Consider the following 23,457-nt stretch of genomic DNA (forward strand, 5'->3'; position numbering starts at 1 on the left):
CGCTCTGCAAGCGGAGACGGAGCTGTCATCCGCCCGGCTCAGCGGGGATCGCGGATCGATCCCCGCTGAGCAACACGGGTCCGCCTGCGGAGGCGGACCGTGTGAAAGAAGCCTTAAATTATTTACCTTGTAACTTCAGTTCTAAGCATTTTGCAGTACAGCATGTGAAAGAAAGTGTCTCTTTCCTGGAACAAGAAACACAAGGCTCACATCTAAATAAAAAAAGCGCCAGATGCTTGTTTGCATAGGTAACATAAAAGAACCAGATTACATTTAGCACCAACTACATGTAACCAGGAAATTCTTCTCTAAAAAGATGTACTTCGATTGGGAATACCCTGCCTTCCTAGAGGATTCTTGGAAATTAAGTTATCAGGTAACCAATCCCTAATCATCTTCCAGAACACCACATGAGGAAAAAAAAGGGTGAGGAATCAAAAACCTATTAAGGTGAGACCACTGATTACAAGGCTTTTCTCCCATATCCCTGGTCCAGTCTGAAGATCAGGTCTACTGTGTAATGCTTCATGAAAGTATTGAAAATGGACCAGGTGTCTGCTCTACAAATCTGCACTGGCATTGCTCCTATTTATTCTGCCCAAGTGGCTGCTGTGGCTCTTTTAGAGTGCACTTTTACGCCAGCTGGAAGGACTATGTTTTGCATAGTGTATGCCTCTTTAATTGCATACCTTATTCATCCTGTGACTCAGCTCTTATGTTCTCTGCAACCTCTTTTTGCACCTGAATCTAATACAAAAATGTTGTTTAAACCTCTTCGACCTGTAGTAATTTCCTGGTAAGCTAGTACTGCCCTTCTCACATCCAGGAAAATGACTGCCTCCTTTCTATTTGATAGTTTATCACAGAAAGACAGGATGACAATGTTTAGGTGATGTGAATTGGAACGGTTTTAAGGAAGAAACCCCAAGTCATCTAGTATAAATCGGTTGATGAAATACTGAGAAAAAAGGGCAGCAATAGACAAAGCCTAAATCTCACTCAGACTCCTGGAGAAGGCTAGGGATACTAACAAGATCATTTTTAGGATAATACTTACCTCTTTTATCACTTGTCTCTTTAGGGGCAGGATAAAAGAGAGGAGAGGGGGAAGCACTGCTTAAGGTGGAGGTAGGAAACTGCATTGGAAGAAAGAAGGCCTTAGATCTTCAGCCAAACTTTATCTCACTCCTCTTTCAGTACCTGTCCATCATTTCCTTGGTCACCTTATGACCCTAATAGACTGAGTGTGACTTACACATAAGAGGGGCCTAGGGGGCTGAGAGAGGAATTTTCCAATCTCTCTAAAGGTAAGCTGTGTTCCACGGGCACCCCAACCATAGTGACTCCCATCACAGTATGTTTCTTTTGGGGGGGGGGGGAAATCGCAGGGCATTGAGCTGAAAAATGGTACCAGTGGATAACCGTTGTTTTAGCCCTTTGGCATAGAAATCCCTTAGGCAATAAAGATAAGGCCCTCATGAACATATTCTCCTTAAAGAGAAGGGAGAACAACTGTGTCCGGTCTCAAGAAAACCACAAGTTTTAAACATACAGTTCCACGTCTCTTCGAGCCATTAACGAGGCATGGGGGGGGGGGGGGGTTCAGCTAGAGCGGAGGCAAAATCCTAATTGCCTCAGTCCATGGGGCCTGCAAAATTATTGTTATCAGGCTGTCCTTCTTGACACGTGTTCCCCATGTGGCTCTGCCTATGTCAAGAGGTTTTTCACCTCCAGGTTCCACGAGCCACTGACGCCAAGAGCAGGGTGTAAGTGACATTACAGTGCACTGCACTGGGTGTAAGTGTGTCAGCCAAACCATTTGCCACTACACATGTATCTTTTTCCTGGCAAGCTGATGCTAAGGTGAGAGCACACTATACTTTACCAGGCAGGCATAAGCAAGGGCCGGAAGAAGATGCATCACAGGTGGAAAGAAACCTCCAGAAAACAATTATTGGCAAGTCAAGTAGTGGAAACAGTTCTGACAAGAAAGCACAGACTGAGAGTCCCGGGGCTGGCCAAATCATACCCTGTATCCTCTGGGCTGGTCCTGTTGGCACTTTAGACCGAGCTCTATATTAGAGTGTACCAATTAGGTACACACAAACCAAAGAAGACAGTTTTCCTTTCCATATATAGGAATGAAGGAAACCTAAGGGAACAAAAATAAAAAACATATCTCAGGAAGAGAAAAAGGAGTTTTTCTCCAAGGAGAAACCCTCCTGCTCACCTGTCTTTAGGAATTCAGGTTCACTGTCCTGAAATCATGCAGACAGGGCGAGGGCCACTGCAAACTAACATGATGACCATAATACAAAGTACTACTTGTAAAGCTGGTCCATAGTTACAAAGTTTGTCAGGCTGAAAGAAGACACAAGTCAATCTAGTTCAACCAATAGAAGGAAAAAAATAAAAATAAATATATATATATATATATATTACATACATACATACACACACACACACACATATACATACACACACAATCCTAAACCCATAGTTGATCCAAGAAAGAGAACCCACTAAGAGCTGACACCAAAAAAAATCTGGCACTTTTTTGATTTGGATGTGAGCCTTGTGTTTGATGTGGGCTGAGCCACTCTTTCACTGCTGTCCAGCAACTGAAAGCTAGAAAAGAGAAAGGGAAAAAAACAGGGGTGGCTGTCAACCATACAGTCCGAGGAGGAACAGGAAGGTTGACTCAACTACCGCCCTGTATAAAAATGGGATTTTAAGGGCTGGGGGGGTAGTCTGCAGTTAACATACAAGGTAATTTATATAAAAATAGAAACTTTATTAAGTACATCGACAATACAGGTTAAAAGCATAGTGTGCAAGCATAAAAGATATAATGCATCCAAAATGTAGAATGGCAGATAACATGGATAAGGAATAGTGTGTGGGATGCATTAGACCGAAGATTGCGAGTCAGGCCTTCTCTTCCAACATCTGTGCTTGACCTCACAAACGGGCTTCTGGAAGAATGGTCAAACATTCCCATAGATACACTCCTAAACCTTGTGGACAGCCTTCCCAGAAGAGTTAAAGCGGTTATAGCTGCAAAGTGTGGGCCAACTCAATATTAAACCCTACAGACTAAGACTGGGATGCCATTAAAGTTAGTGTGCGAGTAAAGGCAGGCGTTCCAATACTTTAGAAAATATAATGTATATTTTTTGGGGGTTTGCTGTCATTTCAAAATTTCAAATTGTCCCAATAGGCAAGAGGTTAAATAGGGTTAGATCATCCTTGGCATGATGTGTAACTAAGAACAGTGCTTGACTCCTTTTTCTTACTTGCTGCCCCATATACAGTACATAAAAGCATTCAGAAGTCACATAGCAGCTTTTTGTCAATTTTTTTGTATTATATAGTGTATTTTCTGTAAAGCAGAAAAAAATATTGGTAGTTGTAATTTTTTATGTTGCGCAGTATTTGCATAGTTATTTACCAGATGTATATTTTCAGAAAAAAATATGGCAGGGCAGGTGACCGGTACTCTTCATGGAGAGACTGGGGGACTTTTAAGCACTCAATGTCTTCCCTGCTCTCCAATGCAGCTATTAAAACAGATCATGTTTAAATAGCTGCATTCTTGGCTACATTAGCCAAGGTATAACTGTGACCCCCGGGATCCACCCTGGGTGCCGCCATGGGGGGGGGGGGGGGGGGTGTTCGTGCTTGACCTGCACATATAGACTTGACTTGCACTGTCATCTTTAGGAACCTTCATTTATAAATGTCTACAAATGAATTAGTTTGTGGATAAGTGCCAATGTGAATATATCAGATTTTTACACCCTTCTAAGGGCTGCCTTTGATGAAAACATTTTTTTTTTCATTTGGAATTTAGTTTACACAAACATAAATGTGACAACTAGTTAACAGCACTCATCAGATTCATGATGGTTCTGTGTCAGCTCAATCCCAATAAAAATATCACAGATTCATCCACCTGGCATGTCAAGCTACATGTTAACACTAAAGCCCCGTACACACGTACCGATCGTCGGCCGAACGATCGGCCGTCTTTTGTCCAGGGCTGTCGTGTCTGTTCAAAAACTGCAAAAGACTGCACACAAATTTTGTCGGCCAACAACAGCCGACTGCAGAAGTGATGTCATGTGATGGTTAACTTTCCTTGTCTTTTTTTCTTTTCTGAGCATGCCCAGTCTTGCAAATCTGCTGTCTGTCGGCCGAAATCTGTACTGACTGGCGAACAATCGGCCGTTCTGGTGTTGGCCAACAAAAGTTTTAATGCCTGCACGACAGATTCTGTTCGGCCGAAAATGCGCTGTCGGAAGCATCATACTAACAAGCCTACAATCGGCCGACAATCGGTACGTGTGTACGGGGCTTTACTTTTAGATGCAAGCAATAGCTTTATCTACTCACCGTCACCATAAATGTGAGCACCACAAACACAAAACGAAACCAGATCTCCACTTGTGAAAAGGTAGGGTTGTAGGTTTTCCACTGGAAAAGATTTATACAAATCAGAAAACAATTTAATTCCTATTTATGCACACAAAACATTGATGCCACTTAAGAAGAAAAAAAACCTAGTTTCAAATAGTTTATTATTGGGAGCAAACATTTCACTTACTGTGTCTAGCATGTAATACCAAAGAACAAGGGAAATTAGCTAAACCTGCATATAGTGTCATAACCCTGAGGCTACTTACACATACATATAATGGTCATAACCCTGAGGCTACTTACACATGCATATAATGGTCATAACCTTGAGGCTACTTACACATCTTACTATTTAGGTGTGAGAACTAAAATAAAATATTAGAAAGGCAGGAACACAATCCATAACACTGAACAAAGCAAGTACTCACATTACTTAGTAGCAGTACTTCTAGGTATAAAACAAGCAGGGTATATGGGTACCTTTAGACATAGGTACCCACAGTGCAATTCCTAAATGTCAGCAAATTATGCCCCTTGGTAAAGTTTCTTTTGAAATCATCTGGACGATCAGAGCTCATGCACTGATATATTCCGTTACCATGGTAAATATTGTCAAACACCCCAAAAAAGCTTTACCTAATGAACCCGTAGAGGGGGTGCCTCGCTCTCCTTAGTTGGACACTTAGTTATAACTTGCATACAGTTGTTTTTTTTCCCTAACATTACACATTACATCAAATCTTTATCCATGATTTGATGCCTGTTAGCTTGCTACTCCTAAAGATTATTGTCATTATTACTTATTTGGTGGCATTCTAATCTGCCTTGTCTATTTTTGTTAACATTCTTCAATACTATTGAAACCGATATCATCTGGGCATCGTAGATGGCCGTCACCTGGGAGGGATCTCCTAGGGATATTGCCAATCACATGCAATTGAAAGAGGACCCTGGGCTAAACCCAAAACACAGAAAAGGGATAACCACTCTCAATTGCCTAGGAAGTCTCCTCTAATCACTACAAACTGGAGGAAATTTGTGTGGTTTAGGCTGTCAAAAGATAACCAAACCCACAGGGTAGTGCAAAACATTGTCATTTTCTGATATCATTATTTGTCATTTCCTTTTAATTCTAATATATTTTAAACTTCCACGTGTATGAATTTAGTGAATTGCATCTTTAAAGGAATTTTTAAAATCATATTTTAGCCATTAGCAGACAAGTATTTCTATGCAAAATAACAGGATAGTAAAATAAGAAGCTGGAATGATAGACCATTGGCAATACTTGGGCAATATGACATACTTACAGTAAATGTAACGGCTGTAATAGTGTATCTCAACTGATTTAAATTTTCAAACCGGACAAAAAGTTTGTAGCGTGTATAGTTCAAGTAGCCTAGATGTACCACTATAATTTCGTCACATTTCTGTAACAGAGAATAGAAAAATAATTACTTCCCATGTTTTGAGTAACTATGAAGTGCTTTCCAAGATGATCAGTATAACAATGTAACCTTTTTCAAGTATGAAACTTTGCTGTGTATGATGACGGCTTGATTTACATGAATAGAAATATATTTTTTTCATTCTTTTAAGTTTTGTAATAAAAACAAAAAAACACCCTATTTGCTAATACTTATACCTGTGCACAGCTAATTATCCTGTTATGGCTGTGTTCTTTCTTGTCAACATAAGACACAGTTGCATCTTCAGCTATACCCTGTATGTTCACAAGTATCGTTAAGTTGCTTTGGATGCTGCTGTCTACATTAAAAAAAAAAACAGATATTCAGGAAAAAATTGCATTGTAAAAAATTGCATTGTAAAAAGGTCAAACAGACACATATACACACCAACATGCATATATGGCATATGCATCTACAAAAAAAAAAAAAAAACCCTGGAGTTTGAATGAAGTGCATTCTGGAATTTTGATTCTTCAGCAACAAAAACATCATTCAACAAAGCTTTATTAAACTGATCAGAATTTATGATAAATATATGGACACCATAATAATAGGTTTTTCATAAAACTGTTCAATTTATCAAAATGTATCATATGTCAAAAGATTCTCCATTTGCAAAAATTACAGCTTTGCAGACCTTTGGGAATTCTAGTTGGCAGTTTCTGATGGAATTCAGTGGTAATTTGAAAGCACACCTTAATATAGTTGCTTTCAGATGTGTGACTGGAAGGTAGGCCATTTTTCTCTAATCTTACAGTGCAGTTCTTTCAAAGAAGTTTGAAATGTTTGCTATCTGGTGATTGTGCCGGTCTCTCTATTAAAGCCAATAATCTGACAAATATTGTTTTGCTAACCAAATAGGTTTTTAGAAACTTAGAATACTTTGTATTATCATCCAGATGCATGATATTACTAAAACTTACTTAAAGAGGAAGTAAAAGTCCTTTTTTGTAACTGTACCTACATGTAAGCTTATAAAAAGAATTACCTCTAGGTACTGTGAAGATCTCCTAAACTTGCACAGTTTAGGAGATATTCAGAGTGCATGTAGCCGATAAAGTCATCGGCGCATGCGCTCCGAAGGTCCGGCTTACCGTGCCAGACCTTCAGAGCCCAAACTGTAAACGGTGGCACCCGCGAGCATGCGTGGGAGTAAGGCCATTGCCTCTCCAGCCACTCAAAGCGCCGGAGCCCGTGAAGCCAGAAGAAACACCAAGGGGAAGATGTCAGCTGTCTCAGCGGTGTGTGAGTGCCGCTGGAGGGCTTCGTTCTAAGGTAAGTATTTTATAAAGAGCTAATATGTGATGCATACTAGCTAATTATGCCTTTGTCTTACAGGTTTTTTTCCTCAAGGTTTACAACCTCTTAAGTCAGAGGTACTGTAAAAAAAAAAAAAAAAAAGGGCTGTGATCTCATTAAAAATGTGAACTTTATTCCCTGCACAGTAAAAACAATCATAGGGGCTGTTCAGCTGCTTAATTGTTTTTACAGGCGGCGGGAGGGGAAGATGTACCCCTGTGTGCTCGCACGCAGAAGTGAATGCATGCGTACGTCACACTAGCATATGTAAACAGCGTTCAAACCACACATGTGAGGTATCGCCGTGAACATTAGAACTAGGGCAATAATTCTAGCTCAAGACCTACTCTAAATCTAAACAGGCAACCTGTAAACACTTTTAAAGTGTCGCCTGTGGAGATTTTTAGGTACTGCAGTTTGGCGCCATTCCACTAATGTGCGCAATTTTAAAGCATGACATGTTGGGTATCTATTTACTTTGTGTAACATCATGTTTCACATTATACAAAAAAAAAAAAAAAATCGGTCTAACTTTAGGGGGTTTTTTTTTTTTTTATCCATAAAACTCTTTTTTTCAAACACCGTGTGACATAAAAATTTGTAACGACCACTATTTTATTCCCTAGAGTCTCTGATAAAAAAAACATACAAAATATTTGGGGGTTCTTTGTAATTTTCTAGCAAAAAAATTATGATTTTTACATGTAGGAGTGCCAGAATTGGCTTGGGCTGGCAGTGGTTAAAAGAATGCTGATCCTCTCTTTTTAGCACATGTTCATTGCAAGTTCATTGCAATAGAGTCTAACTGGCTAATAGTTATGCCCTACATCTACCATAAGATTACAAAAGTTTGGGTGCTTTCACTAGCTTAGAAAATACATCATCATATTTTTCATGACTATATAACTACATTAGCTGGAGTGCCAAATAATGGGTTGCACTGTGACAGGAACATCCAGATTAGAATCCTAACAAAAACTTTTTTTTTGGAAACCAAGACTGTTTATGCTTATCCATTTTAAGACTGAATTTATGCATTTGGCTTCAGCTTAAAGGAGGTTAGGTTAACCACTTCCCGCCCGCCCTATTACAAAATGACGGCGGGAATGTGGTTGAGTTATCCTGACCGGACGTCATATGACGGCGGCAGGATAACACCGCTCTGGGCGCCCCCCGGGGGCGCGCAGAGCGGCGATCGGTGATGCGAGGTGTCAGTCTGACACCCTGCACCTCCGATCTCGGTAAAGAGCCTCTGACGGAGGCTCTTTACCATGTGATCAGCCGTGTCCAATCACGGCTGGTCACATAGTAAAACAGGAACAGCCGTTGATCGGCTTTCCTTAGTTCGTGCCTGACAGGCACGAGTAAAGGAGCGCCGATCGGCGGCTCCCCTGACAGGGGGGGGGGGGGGGGGTCGGCACTGGTAATCAGATCATTGATTACCAGCGCAGACCCTCGGGGGGGGGATGCCACTAGAACCACCAGGGATGCCCACTATGACCCCAGGGATGCCCACTATGGCCACCAGGGATGGCAATCAGGGCTCAGGGAGCCCCCCATTGCCCTCCCCATCAGTGATGCCCACCAGTGTCCTCCCTATCAGTGCTGCCCACAAGTGCCCATCATTGCCATCCTTTAGTGTCGCCCACCAGTGCCCATTATTGCCCACCAGTGCAGCCTATCAGTGCCCATCAGTGCCGCCCGTCAGTGGCGATCAGTGCCGCCCATCAGTGCCCACCAGTTCTGCCTATCAGTGCCCATTAGTGCCCGTCAGTGCCACCTATCAGTGCCCATCAGTGCCGCCTATCAGTGCCCATCAATGCCGCCTATCAGTGCCCAGCAGTGCCGCCTATCAGTGCCCAGCAGTGCCGCCTATCAGTGCCCAGCAGTGCCGCCTATCAGTGCCCAGCAGTGCCGCCTATCAGTGCCCAGCAGTGCCGCCTATCAGTGCTACCTATCAGTGCTACCTATCAGTGCTACCTATCAGTGCCGCCTCATCAGTGCCACCCCATCAGTGCCACCCCATCAGTGCCAACCCATCATTGCCTCCTCATCAGTGCCTGTCAGTGCAGTCTCATCAGTGCTCATCAGTGCAGGAAAAAACTTATTTATTTACAAAATTGTATAACAAACAAAAAAACTTTTTTTTTTTTTCAAACTTTTCTGTCTTTTTTTATTTGTTTAGCAAAAAGTAAAAATCGCACAGGTGATCAAATACCACCAAAAGAAAGCTCTATTTGTGGGGGGAAAATGATATAAATTTGGTGTAAGTACAGTGTTGCATGACCGCGCAATTGTCATTCAAAATGCAACAGCGCTAAAAGGGGAAAATTGGCCTGGGCGGGAAGGGAGGGAAGTGCCCTGTATTAAAGTGGTTAAGGAATGTGGGTGCACATTTAATTTGGTAACACAGAATTATCTCACAGGGTGCTTAAACTTTTGCACGTGCCACATTTGGTCCAATCCACTAAATTCAAAAATAAATAGTAACTGTACACTAAAATCTGCAAACACCTCCAACTAAAGACAACACATTTTTTTGGACAGAGTGGAGAGGGATTAGAAAATCTGTCAGGTTTCTTTTTTTTTTTTGTTTGCTGTCTGTGCCCCTGTCAGGGAGATTAACCCCTTTAATTTGTCCTGTTTACAGTTCTCACCAAGAGTGAAAGTTAACAAAAATCACAAATTTTGGGCTGTCACCAGAACAGGAATAAAAGGGGAAATATTCCAATGGAGACACTAGTTCTGGTGACAACCAGGGATTCCCTCATCTGGAGGTATTTCCTTTCATTTCCTGTTTTAGCTATGGGACAGGAAGGGAAATCTCTGCAATGGACACAGATAGCAAACATAAACCTGACAGGGGTTATTATAACCCTCCCTTACTCGATCCAAAATGAAAAAAAAAATATGTTGCCGTTAGTTCTATTATAAATGAGTTTCTTGCAAAACATTGACTTTTTACCTTCAAAATAAACTTACCATCAGATTTGTCTAGCTCTATTCGACACGTTAGCCATAGCTGCTGGTTATACGTAGACAAGATTGGGGATTCCAGAGAATAATGGCCAACCTTAAAATAACAGGAGTGTCACAATTGGTTTTGGATCATCACGCTGAAACAAAATGTAGACACTACGCAGTTTGCATGTTCTCCCTGTACTTAATTTCCTTCTACACTCTAAATATATGCTTGTAGGCCAACTGGGTCCTGTCTAAATGGGCCTTAGGATGTGTATATGGGAAAGGAACCTTAGATTGCTCCTTGAGGGCAGGGACTGAGTTAAATTTGCAATATGTAAAGGCTAGGTAAATGCTTGAAATATATAAATAACCAGAAAAATCTATCAAAACAAAGATTTATTAAAACAAAAGTATCTAAGAAGAAAACTCTAACATGATCTAAAAATGAACCCTATCACCTCTTACACTAATTCTAAACAAGTCATGGATATTTAAGAGGCTGTTGCTTAAAAAAAATGCTAACACAAGTTACCTTCCAAAAAATAAAAAAAATAGAATTTGCCTCTACTGCCACCTGTATTGCGGAGTTGTCGTCACCTTAAGTCTGTGCACAGGCCAAACTTTCCTCAATCTCCTGTGTTCCCCACTGCATTCAGTGGTTCTTCCTATAAGCCCTTATGTCTCTACAGGACAGATTACAGGGGACATTTTTTCTCTTGAGTTCATTGGCCAGCATAAACAGAGGGAGAGGAAATCAATGACCCGCCCTCTTTGCAGGCAACTTGTGTGTCAGCGTTTAAAACAGCACATTATGACAGACCAGTAGTAGGGATCCCTCCAGTGGTGTACTGTCACCGCTAACAGGGCTTCCATCTTCACCTGGTCTTCCTTCCAGGTTCACAGGCCCTGGTCATTAGAATGACCAAGCCTTCATGAAGTTGCTCCTGCACAAGTGCACAGGACTCAGGAGTAACAACTGTGGCAGGGCACTGGATTAACGTCAAATTCAATGTGCCATCAAAGCACAGTGCGTATGCATCTGTAACGTCACCAGCTGCAGGGATTGTGAATATTTAATAAACGGTGCACGTTTAGACGATATCTACTGTACTTACAGGTAAGCTTTATAATAGGCTGACCTGTAGGCACAAGTGACCAAGCAGTGTTTACTACCACTTTAAGTGAGCCTGTTGCTTTGGACTAAATAAAAATACATTTAGTTACTAAAAGTATACAACTAAATTCAATTCAACTTTTAACTGTAATTTTCCCCTTCAGACTGGAATTCATAGTCAAAAAAAATTAATAAGGAGAAGCCAGTATACAGCTTCAAGGGATATGCTCCAGGTTACCTACTGTAAAAATGTGGCTACATAGTAGTAAGACCAGTGGATAGAGAAGGGCTAGCCTTTAAAATTTTTAGATTGCTATAGGAGGAATTGTTTAAGCTTCCGTTCACATTGACTACAACATTAAAATTGTGCGACTTCATCTAAAATCACACAATTTCCAAGCCACATCTCAGTGCTACTTTTAAGACATCTGTGCAGCTTCAGGCACATTTGTCTATTGAAGTTGCACCAGAAATTGCCAAAAGTAGTGCATGTACTACTTTTTCAAATCGAAGCAGCACTGCAAAGTTGGCCTCGCATCGATTTGAACACTGCCATTGCCGGCAATAGGATGAGACTTCTCATTCAATTTTAATTGTCAAATTCTTCTATAAAAGAAGAAACTTGATCCATTAAACTAGCAAAAATTCTATTATTTTTCTAAGTGGCCAGTGATTTGCGAAGTACTAAATGTACCGTAGTTAAAACAGCATTGTAAGTAAGTAAAAGAAATTGGGTTTTTGACTTTCTGTAAAATCAATTTCTCTGATGTTCATTGATTGAAAGAGCTTCTGATCTTCTTAACCATTGGGTTATACTGCCCCCTACAGGAGTAGGACACTAGGCAGGAAAAAAGTCTGGCTACACCTATGGGCAGTCCCAGGGGGTATACTCCCCTTTTTTTTTCTTCTGCCTAATCAGGAGTAAGGACCTAGTTCCTTGCTGGGATCTCTGGTCCTGGCAATTTTTTCTTTTTAGAATTTTTTTCTGTGAGATCTACAATCAACTGCAGGAATGGGCAGTTTTGTTACAAGCAGTGTCAAAAGAATTACAACTCCACAGAGGGGTGAATGCTGTGTCCGTCAATGGACATCAGAGAAATGGATTTTACTGCAAGTCAAAAATGGCCATCTTGCAAACCTGCGTCACTGACGCCTGATGACAGAAGGCCCAGGAGGCACTGAGCGCCTGAGTAGAGAGTGTGCCTTGACAGGGAAAGGAGGAACCTGACCCTTGATGGAATAGGCCTGAATAACCGTCTGTCTGATTAATCTGAAAATGGTCGCAGAGGAAGCAGACAACCCTTTCCAAGGCCCATCTGTAAGCACAAAAAGCTGCCAGGTACACACTAATCACCCGGGCCCCATCCAAGGCATGCAAAGCTATTTCCTTCGGATGTTTCAGCCTGGGACACAGGGAAGGCAACACAATGTGGTTAATTTACTAAAGGCAAATCCACTGTGCACTTGGAAGTGCAGTCGCTGTAGATCTGAGGGGGACATGCAAGGAAAATACATTTTTGATTGCACATGATTGGATGATAGAAAATCAGCAGAGCTTCCCCTCGTTTCAGATCTTCCCCTCAGATCTGCATGACTGCACTTCCAAGTACACTTCCAAATCCATGATTTGCCTTTAGTAAAAAAAACCCTAATGTCAAATGAAAATCAGAGACAACCTGAGGAAAGAACAACTGACAGGGGCGAAGGACCTCCTTATCACTGTGAACCACCATGTAAGGTGGACAAGGTAACGCCGCCAATTTCCGACACCCTGCGCGCAACGGTGAAAGCCCCCAAAAAGGCCACCTTCTGGGACAGCCTAAGCAGGGGAATCGCCCGAAGATTTTCAAAAGGAGGGTTCTGGAGGACTTATAGCACCAAATTGAGGTCCCAAGGCGGCAACAGAGGCCGCACTGAAGGGGTCAAGTGCCTAACTCCCTGAAGAACAGTACGCACCAAGGAGTATGTGGCCAAGGGCCGTTGAAAGAAGACCGCTAAGGCCGATACCTGACCCTTCATAGTATTCAAGGCCAGTTTCTGCTCAACCCTGCGTTGAAGGAAGGTCAAGATGCGAGCCACTAAAAAAAGAGCGAGGATGAACCCCAAGAGATTTACACCACGCAATATACGCCTTCCATGTACAATGTTAGATCTTCCTAAAAGTACATTTCCTAGCTTTTAACAGCATTGGAATCACCGATTCAAACAAACTTCTATCCATCAGCACCTGGCATTCAACAGCCACGCCTTCAAAGCCAGTGACTGTAAAGCAGGATGGAAGATTGGTCCTTGGGAGAGCAGATCCTCCCCAAGAGGAAGCTTCCAAGGAACTTCGGCGACCAGCCGAACTAGATTGGCGCACCAAGCCCGGCGAGGCCAGTCCGGAGCCACTAAGATGACAGGAATCTCTTATGCCTCCATCCTGCGTAGAAGTCTTGGCAGAAGCTTGAGAGAAGGGAAGGCGTAAATCAAACGATACTGACCCCACGGGGCCACCAGCGCATCCCGTGACCGAGCTACAAACCTCTGCACCTTTCTGTTGAGCTAGGACACCAAGAGATCCACCTCAGGGATGCCCCAACGGAGACACAACTGGTGAAACACCTCTGGATGAAGGGACCACTCCCCTTGGTCCAACGCATGCCGAATGAGATAATCCGCCTGCCAGTTTTCCACCCCAGGAATGTGTACGGCGGAGAGGGCTGGAACGAACTGTTCTGCCCAACTCAGAATGCCAGCTACCTCCAGAACAACCAGGACACTTCTTGTGCCCCCCTGGGGATTGACATAAGCCACGGCCGTGGCATTTTCCGATTGAATGCACACTGGGACATCCCTGAAGACGATCCATCAAATGTTCCAGGCACAGTCTGATCGCTCGGAGTACCAAGACATTAATCGGCAGTCTGGACTCTTCCAGTGTCCAGATCGCTGAGCAGAATTTTTGCAGAGGATGCCTTCCCAGCTGGACAGGCTGGCATCCGTGGTTACCACTGGGGAGGAAGGATTTGCCCAGACAAGGCCGGGGATCAACAGTCAGTCCTCACTTCTCCCTAGCAGGAGGAAGGAGACAGACACTAACTGCGCTCGCCGGACGAACCACTTTGCCTACTCAAGACCTTTTCAAATGTAAGTTCTAAAGGGGAATCCCTGTCCATTAATAAAATTTGGCACTCACAAGTCACCTTTATACTGTTTTAAGCACTTCACCACTTAACTTGGAAGCTAATGGAAGCCACTTAACAGACCGCTTTGATATACTATATTACTATATATCGCAGACCAAGCATTTGGCACGGTCAGAGGGAGGAATAACCACCCCCTTAAGAGGAAGCGCCTATTAACCCCCGCAACTGTAAGTGGTCACCAATAAATATACATACATATATTTATATACAAATTGGACACACTGTATCCAATGACTGTCCTCTTCTTCCACCAATACCACCCCAGGTCTTGCGCAGAATATGATCCCGCTGTGACTACAACAAGGACAGGGGACCCCGATGCAATAGCCGCCAGCTACATTAATGTATGTGGAACTGTTTTCCTACCCATTAATTGTATCATACCAATGGTAACATTAAGGACCCAAATAGGCTTTAATATACTTTCTTCCTCATAGAACAAGCACTGAGTGACTTAAAGCTTTGAAAAAGGCCTGCGAGCCGAAACGCGTCAGCAAACTGGGATCTTTTTGGGGGGACCTAAAGTCCCTTTAACATCTACTGGAAAACAGCCCAAAAAATCCTCAAAATTTGTCACCTTTGCACCATTGTCACTGATTCCTTGGAATCAACTTCCTTCTTACCTTTTCACACTTGGGTTCCTTACCCCAAGCACAATATTCACTATTTTGCTATTAACAATACCTGGAAAATTCTTTTGTTAATAAATTATTGTTTGGATTTTTTTATCCTTTGAGTAATAATATATCTTTTATTATTTTTTGTATATATTGTATATTTATATACCAATACTTGCATCTACTTGCCCATAAAGTCCCACTTTCTATTTGGTTTGAGGCACCAAAAAAAAAAAAAAAATCCCCAATATATCTCTTAAGGGACGGTGGCAACACCTACTTACCTTGTGCACAAAAGAAAAAACTTCCCCCTTCACGATTTGCCCAGACGAAGCGCCGAAGAACGAAGCCACCATTTCAGGCACTCTTTTTTTTCCCTGGCTCAGCCGAATCTGATTGTCCAGAGACTGCGAATTCTTGTCATATTTGGCCAGAATCTCCCTTGCATGGACCTCGTACGGAACTGTGCAAACGGAACCACCTCAACAGGTAGACACCATCAGACCCAGCACCCGCATACAAGTCCAGGGGAATTACCTTCTGCTGGACAGCAGGAGATGAATTACAGCCTGAAGTTTCTGGAGTTTGTCCAGAGGAAGGAGAACTCTGGCTAAGGCTGAATCCAGAGTCAAACCCAGATAGTTCAGCTTTGTGGACAGAACCAAAGCAGACTTCTGAAAATTCAGAATTCAGCCAAACACCCTCAAGTTCGTATGGGGATTTCCAGGTTTTCCACCAGAGCAGTAGGAGACTCCGCTCGCAGAAGGAGGTTGCCCAAGTAGCCCAGTACCGCGATCCACCATTGGCGTAACAATGCTAGCACCGGGGCCAACACTTTCGTGAAGACCCAAGGAGCAGAAGCGAGACCAAAAGGGTAATGCCAGAAACTCATAATACTCCTCTCCCACGGCAAAGTGGAGGAAGCGCTGGAGACCGACACATATTGGAATGTGAAGGTAAGCGTTTTTAATGTCGATGGAGGCAAGAAAAATCCCCCTGATGCAGGAAAGCCACCACCTTTCAAACTGACTCCTTTCTAAACTTCTACAACCGCACAAAGAAGTTCAACGCCTTAAGGTCCAGAATTGGATGCACCTTGCCATCCTTCCTGGGGACTGTAAACAGGTTTGAGTAAAACCCCTGAAAATGTTCTGACATTGGAACTGGGACAATCACCCTTTAAAGTAAAAGGTCTTTCATTATCCCAAAAGAGCATGTAAGCGGAACATTGACAGTCGCACGTTGGAAGGAAGAACCTTACCGGAGGGTAAGAACAAAACTCGATCTTGTAGCTGGAGCAAATGACCTCGTGGACCCACCTGATTTATACCAGGGGAGTCCACAGGTCTGGGAACCAGCGAAGATGTCCCCCCACCCCAGATACGGGTGAGGGCGCACCTTCATGCTGAAGGGGGGATTAACCGCAGGTCTGGAGTAGCCCGCTCTTGACTTGCCAGACATAGTTCGCTTGGATCCTCCAGAGGAGACCCAGAAGGGTTATGATGCCTTGTCGGTTAACCTCGAGGGATGAAAAAACGTATGAACCGAGTAGGAGGGCCCACGTCTATGACGAGGGTCCTTGTCCTTAGTAGCCTGTGGAAGAAAGGTACTCTTCCCCCGTGAGACCTTTAATGATGTCATCCAGGGTAGCACCAAACAGGCTTCCTTGAAAGGGAAGATCAGTCAAGGCCTTTTTAGAAGTCTGATCCGCAAACCAGCATTTGAGCCAAAAGACACACGCCGAAGGACCACTGCCGAAACAGAGAGCCGAGCCAGTAGGTGAGCCGCATCCAAAGAGACATCACAGATAAACTGCAGCCCCTGGATCAGCTGGTCCACCAGTTTAGCAAAATCAGGGGGGGGGGGGCTACTCCCCCTCCAGGGCCACAGCGCAAAAGCCTAGCCTATTCGGTCAATGGTGAATATCGGCCTCGGTGCCGAATATGCCAGGGTGTACATATTACAGGACAACAGCCTCCGCCTTCCTGTCAGGTCCTTAAAGGTCGGGGACTCTTCAACCGGAATCCTGGTTGCCTTGTTTAATCTGGAAACCGGAGGGTCCACCACCGGTGGAACGGTCCAATTCTTAAGAAGGGGGGTTATCAGCTAGCAAAATCGCTTGGGGACTATTTAGTGACAATTCTGTCAAAATAGGGAGGGAAAAGGGAACACCTTTTCCCCTCTGGATGGCTTGTGAATGCCAAAAGGGAACCTGCATCCTCCATCTTTAAGGTCTCACGCACAGCTACAACCAGTGCGCCCACCAGCGCCTTTTCATACGTGGTTGCAGAAGTGGAGGAATCCTACTTACTATCCGAGGATTTAGGGCGCGTGGTCGCAGAACCAGCAGGGTGACCCACGTCAACGGCGGTCGAATCAGATTCAGGATCTGATGAGACAGGGGCGCTTTTTGCCAGCACGTCGCCCAAAAGCCACCTCCACCCGGGTCAACAAGGACTTTAGGATCGCCGTCAGTGCATCCATGAAAGGATGGGACCCGGAGGGCCCTGCAGCCTCAGAGAGGGGATCAGGTGGGGAGATGTGCTCCAAAGACTCAATGAGTCACCAGGGTGACCCCACAAAAAAAGTTAAACACTGCTAAGGGACAACCCCCACAGCGCTGGCAGCCCACCCGGTTGCCAGCCACAGATCAGCAATTGATCCTCAGTAGAGAGGGAGAGGACCCCACCAGACTCCCCACCGTGCTGAAACCAGGTACCGCAGCTACCAGGAGAATCTGCACTGCATGAATGGCGATTAGGAAATGAACAGATCCAGGAGTCAGCACAGGGGATAAAGAGGGGCTCCCACTGGCCAAAATCGGCACCCAGAGCGCTCTGTTGTCATGGCCACCGCTATTTTCAATAGCAAACCCCAGAAAAATGGCCACTGGACTACACAAACATGGCCACCACGCATTAAGCACACAGGCTACAAGAAAATGGCGGCACCACGAGGCTTCCAGGGACCCAGGAGGGATCCCTATGCCTCAAAAAACAGCAGAGTCAGGAAAGGGGGGTCCTGGCAGAAGCTCCCAGGTACAGCCCCCCTCCTCCCCACAGCTGATTGGCCGGTCGCTAGCGGTGCACCCCCCGCCCCCATCGCCAGTACAGCACCCTGCCCCCACCCTGGGCGGTGGACCAGGCCACCCCACAACCCCAATGTCAGTTACTTACCATACTAAAAACCAGACGGGCACCGCTCCAGGCAGGACCTCCTCTCCATCGAAATTGGGGGGGGGGGGGGGGGGTTTGTCGGCCAGGAGGAATTCTGAGACTCAGGCCAAAACTAGGTTGTATGCGACCTGGAGAAGTGTTTAACTCACAGGCAGGCCCCCGTCCAGTGGGGCTATGTCGTGGCTGAGCTAGCGCAGGACTGAGGTCTGCGCATGCTTGCTGGCCACGCTGGGGTGACCACTGGATCTAGATTATCCAGCCCATTGCCCATTCCAGCAGTTGATTGTAGATCTCACAGGAAAAAATTCTAAAAAGAAAAAATTGCCAGGACCAGAGACCCCAGCAAGGAACTAGGTCTTTACTCCTGACTAGGCAGAAAAAACAAAAACAAAACTATAGCAGAGAGAGGGAGTATACCCCCTGGGACTGCCCATAGGCGTAGCCAGACATTTTCTCTGCCTAGAGTCCTGCTCCTGTGGGGGGGGGGGGGGGATAACCCAATGGTTAAGAAGATCAGGAGCTGTGTCCGTCAATGAATGGAAAAGAAATAAATGTTTAATAAGTGAAGGCTGGCTTGATGCAATTGCAGTACTCGTGGTTTAGTTGGATCCCTGGATCAGTGGACCTTTTGGACAAGAATTAAAATGTTCCTCTTACAGCCCTGTCTGGGAAGTTATCTGGCTTACTTTTATTTAGAAATTATGCTAACTTTGAAGTTAAAGAACTTAAAAGATCTAAGACTGGGCAGAAATTAGTTAAAATTAAAACTGGTTTGAAAATAGTAGTAGTGAATCTTCTTAAGGACTGTTGAATGTCTTATTAGTTTTTCAATAGACTTTTATACCCAAGTAAATTTTGGTGGTAATGAATCACAAGGTACATCAAAATATGAAGAAACCAAACACCATTGGAAGGTGCCTCTGAAAAGACAAATATGGTAATTACAGTCTAGCAACTGAATCCTAATTTTTGATGAAGCTACAGAACTGAAGGTGCCCTGCAGTCTCATACCAAATTACCCCAATAGTTAAAAATTAGCCCTAGTTTAGAATCTCTCACCAGTGCATCCATGTAAGCCCTAGTATCTAATTACTCTAAATGATAATAAAGAATGCCTAATGACAAGCTGTTTTAATATGTGGACACACACACACAAAGGATGTAGCACATACCTTAGAAACATTGGATGTAACAGATCGATATGGTTTTGCGTCGATTACATTCGGGCCTAAAAAAAAAAAAAAAAAAGGATAGAAATTAACAGTTGAATTCTTAACAGTACATGATCATGCAACATTTAAATGTACTTAAAAAATATAAATCAGATCCTGTAAGCCAGTGATATATTCAAGTGGTAACAATTTTAGGCTATCCAGATAACTTTATCTGTGCTCAACTGAGAAAATCCTCCCTATTTACCTTAATCTGAGCTCTTTGTAATCCATTGCTACCATATTTTTGTAATCCATTGCTACCATATTTCTATCAGCTCCTGGCACAAGGGCTTTAGCTCAGATCCTTTTTTTATACTGACATTTTAACTCGTGAAGGCACCTCAAATGAGAGATGAGAAAAATGTGTGGCTGTCCCTTTAATAAAAAATAAAATATAAACAATGAATTATAAACAACAATGGGTAAAGGTGTTGGTGCTCACAATGTGGGATGCTATTCAAACATACGTTAATCTTGTGCAATTAAACAATTGATAAAACAAGTGATAAATATATTCCACATCATATATCAAAAAATAAATGCATATCTTTTAAGCAATAGTGAAAATGATGAATATTTTACGCATGGTGTATAAAAAATGCAAAAAATAAAAGTCCAATGTGACAATGCCCAACACCAAAAAAAAAATTAAAAATAAGAAAAAGACCCTTTTTTAATCTGCTCTGAAGCTCAAACTTTTTCTGAAGGCCTTCAACAAAAATTGTCAATCTCTAAACCCCAGTACCAAAAAAGAACTAGGTTGCAGCCTAGGGGTCTAAGAGCGGCTACTAAAGTCAGATGATTCTTGCTGGTATTTAAATCCAAAACAGTAAGTTTTGCAATTGTTTTCTTTTTTCAGGCTTTTTCCCAACTTGTGATCTTGCAAATACATTTCCTCTATCTTTGTGTTCAATTTCACCATTGTATGTGTGAAGACAGCCATGGCTATCACACAGGCTGGACTTCAAACATTTCTACTTTTGTTCATCTCCATTATGTACAGGATTTATGGGAGTAACAGTTTACACAAAGAAAAGTTTCTTTGTGTTTTCTTCTAGGAAGCAACCGCATTTCTGGAAAGATGAAAAAGTTATTCATTTATTTTTAAGACTTGCTGAAAATATTCTTGAAAAACTGAAAATGAATACAGTCACCACATCTGAGGATTAGTAAATGCAATACATTTCTGTTTCTGGGTTTAAGTATGCTTTTTTTTCACATAATGTCCCCCGACTGCAGAAAAAGCCAGGTGACAGCAAAAGTCGCAAGCAATTAAAAAAAAATCCAAACTTATATGTCTCAATGGAAATTGTAATATTAAAAAAATGAACACATACCAGCAATGCCAATAAAAACTGTTAATCCAAAACAGATGAAGAATACCACAAAAACCAACACAAAATAGCGTTTTGAGAGGGTGTATAATCGCATTGGGGCCAACCTGCAAAACAAAAAACAGCATCATTGATTAACATGGCATATGTAAAAGTACCAATTTCAGTCACACAAATGGGCACAAGCAGGGTTTAACTCTTGGGCGACGAGCGCATGCAAATATGCGGCCTCTCAACGGCCGAGCCTTGTTGACGAGCAGCCGCATTTGTGTGTGCAATAGCACTGTGACGAGAGCGCGTGCCTGGCACAGTTAAAGGCGGCTAACAAAGCTCCCGTTCACATCTTGCGATCGGGAGCTTTACGTGACCTCCGTGACAGCCAATCACAGCGGTCACATGATGATAAGCCCCGCTTCCAGGCATTCTAAACCCCCTAAAGGGCCAGCAGTGCCAGCTCTAAGGGGTTAAAGTTGAAGGGCAAAAATTTTTTTCCCCGTTTTGGATGGGGTGGAGAGAAATTAAAACTCCTGTCAAGTTTTTATTGCTGTCTCTTCCTCCATTAGGGAGATTCACCCTCTCTATCTGTCCTGTTTAACATTATCACTGAAAGTGAAAGTAGAGAAAATCCCAAATTTTGGGTTGCCCTCAGAAAAAGTAACAGGAGGAAAGACCTTCCAATGGAGACATTAATTCTGGTGACCCATTTGGCTATAGGACAGGAAGTGGATATAAACTATTAGGACTTTAAAAAGTTACCAAAAATGACTATGCACAGAATATAAAAATTACCAAAATTGTGTTACAACAAATTAAAAACGATCATTAAGAAGAATATCCATCACACATTTTGGTGAGATTACAATTCACATCTTTCATATATAAATACAACCCCATTATATACATAGTTGGTTCCAATAATTGGTTATAATTAAAAAGGATGGAAAGATGGGGTCTCCACGTTCACAATTTTACCTTTTTCCTGTAGCATAAATAAGTTGTACTTTCCAATATTATATCATAGCTACAATGGCACCTGTATGTTCAAGCATTACCGCCTGCCTAGAACAGCAGCAACATGTTAACATATACAACCACCATTTCAAAAAAAAAAAAAAAAAAAAAACACAAGACAGACATCGCTGCCCCTATAGTGGGAATATGTTTCAAAGCTTATTTACTTCTTGCAGAGCGTATGTAAATGTTGGGAGTTGAAAGCCTGTCTAAAATGTTCACTTTAAGAGCAAAAACTAAAAATACATTTCAGATAACCCTGCCTTTCCACCAGACCAAGATTCCAATTGACTTAAATGGTGGTTAGACAAATGTTCACAACCTATAGATATCCCCCTTAGATAACAGGAGTGTACGACCCTTTGATTATTTTTTTCAGACACCAAGGCTGGGTTCACACTGGTGTGAATTGGATGCAGATTTCTCGGCATCCAATTTGCATGTCAGGAGACTGTGACCGGGTCTCAATGGAGCCGTTTGCAGAAGGGTCCTGTGCGTCTTCTGGTAAATTTCAGGTCCAAATTCAGCCAAGCATTCAGACCTTTAACGGTGAACAGGACGCACCGAACGCCCTGCTGCGAGCCACATGAACACATAGTGTGAACCAGCCCTTAAAGTGCCCTCCTATCCCCACTGAGAGCTTTTGCCTGCACCAAATAGTACATTTTCTACAGAACCCTAAAAGAGGGAAAAAAAAAAAAACACATTATTGATTTTCCTTTCTGATTGATTTACAGATCTGCAGGTACATGCCCACATGGAGTCAGATCATATGTCTGGGAGACACTGCAACCTCACAGCGAAGCTGGGAATTGGCTGGCTGGGGAAACATACATCAAAAAGGAACAGGGATGGGGGGGGGGGGGGGGGGGGTCTCGTGACTTTACAATGACTACAGGACATACAGGCAGGCTGTATACACATATGGCAGATGTATTCTGGACAAGTATATACCTTGATCCACACCTTTACAGATATCAATATTTACAATGTTCCTGCACAGCCCCCTGATGGCAGATATTCCTAAACATTTGCAGACACCTAAATTCTAGATCACATATGTCAAACACAAGGCCCGCAGGTGGAATCCGGCCTGCCAGGCCTTGTCATGTGGCCCTCGCATCCAGTTTTGCAGCCAGTACATGGCGAAACTCCAATCCGCCACCCCCGGCTCTCATCCTCCACTCCCCACGGTCACTTGTAAACACAGAAGCTTTCTGTTTTTACAAGGGACAGCTTTGCTCTCAGCAGCTCCAGGATATAACAGATCCTTGCATGCACTCATGGTAAGGCACGGTGGGGAGAGATAGAGACAGAGGCAAAGCTACCTACACGGGGAGGTACTAGAGCTGGACTAGGTAGGAGAGAGAAGGGATGCGAGGAAGCTTTGGGGGGGGGGGGGGGGGTTGAGGTTGCATATAGTACACTCCTAAACCCTGCATTCTATGGGTAATGCACTCCTGATACAACCAGCTCTTTCAGGGCAACCATACTGCTGATACAACTCGCAACGAAACAGAGTTTGAAACCCATGTTATATATGCTTTTGGCAGCTAGAATGTTCATTTCCAAAACATGAAACTTTTCTGTAGTGGATGTTGCAAGGACCAAAAATAGGATCTCCTGGATCATGCTACAAAAAAAAAAAAAAA

The 23,457-nt window shown here is 43.2% G+C and overlaps 1 protein-coding gene across 2 annotated transcripts in view; it reads right to left on the bottom strand.

Annotated features, from left to right (window-relative positions):
• The window catches only part of TMEM181 (transmembrane protein 181), a 130,403-nt gene that overhangs the window by 74,303 nt on the left and 32,643 nt on the right, over positions 1 to 23,457 (bottom strand). For both annotated transcript variants that reach the window (XM_082251621.1, XM_082251622.1), the window contains exons 2-7: positions 20,798 to 20,901; positions 19,419 to 19,474; positions 10,170 to 10,260; positions 6,065 to 6,186; positions 5,730 to 5,849; positions 4,396 to 4,476 (exon numbers count right to left, since the gene is read on the bottom strand). In XM_082251621.1, coding sequence (XP_082107747.1) covers positions 4,396 to 4,476; positions 5,730 to 5,849; positions 6,065 to 6,186; positions 10,170 to 10,260; positions 19,419 to 19,474; positions 20,798 to 20,901 — 574 coding nt within the window. The remainder of the gene's footprint in view (positions 1 to 4,395; positions 4,477 to 5,729; positions 5,850 to 6,064; positions 6,187 to 10,169; positions 10,261 to 19,418; positions 19,475 to 20,797; positions 20,902 to 23,457) is intronic.

This window comes from Pelophylax lessonae, assembly GCF_965119305.1.
Source record: "Pelophylax lessonae genome assembly, chromosome: 3".
NCBI lineage: Eukaryota > Metazoa > Chordata > Amphibia > Anura > Ranidae > Pelophylax > Pelophylax lessonae.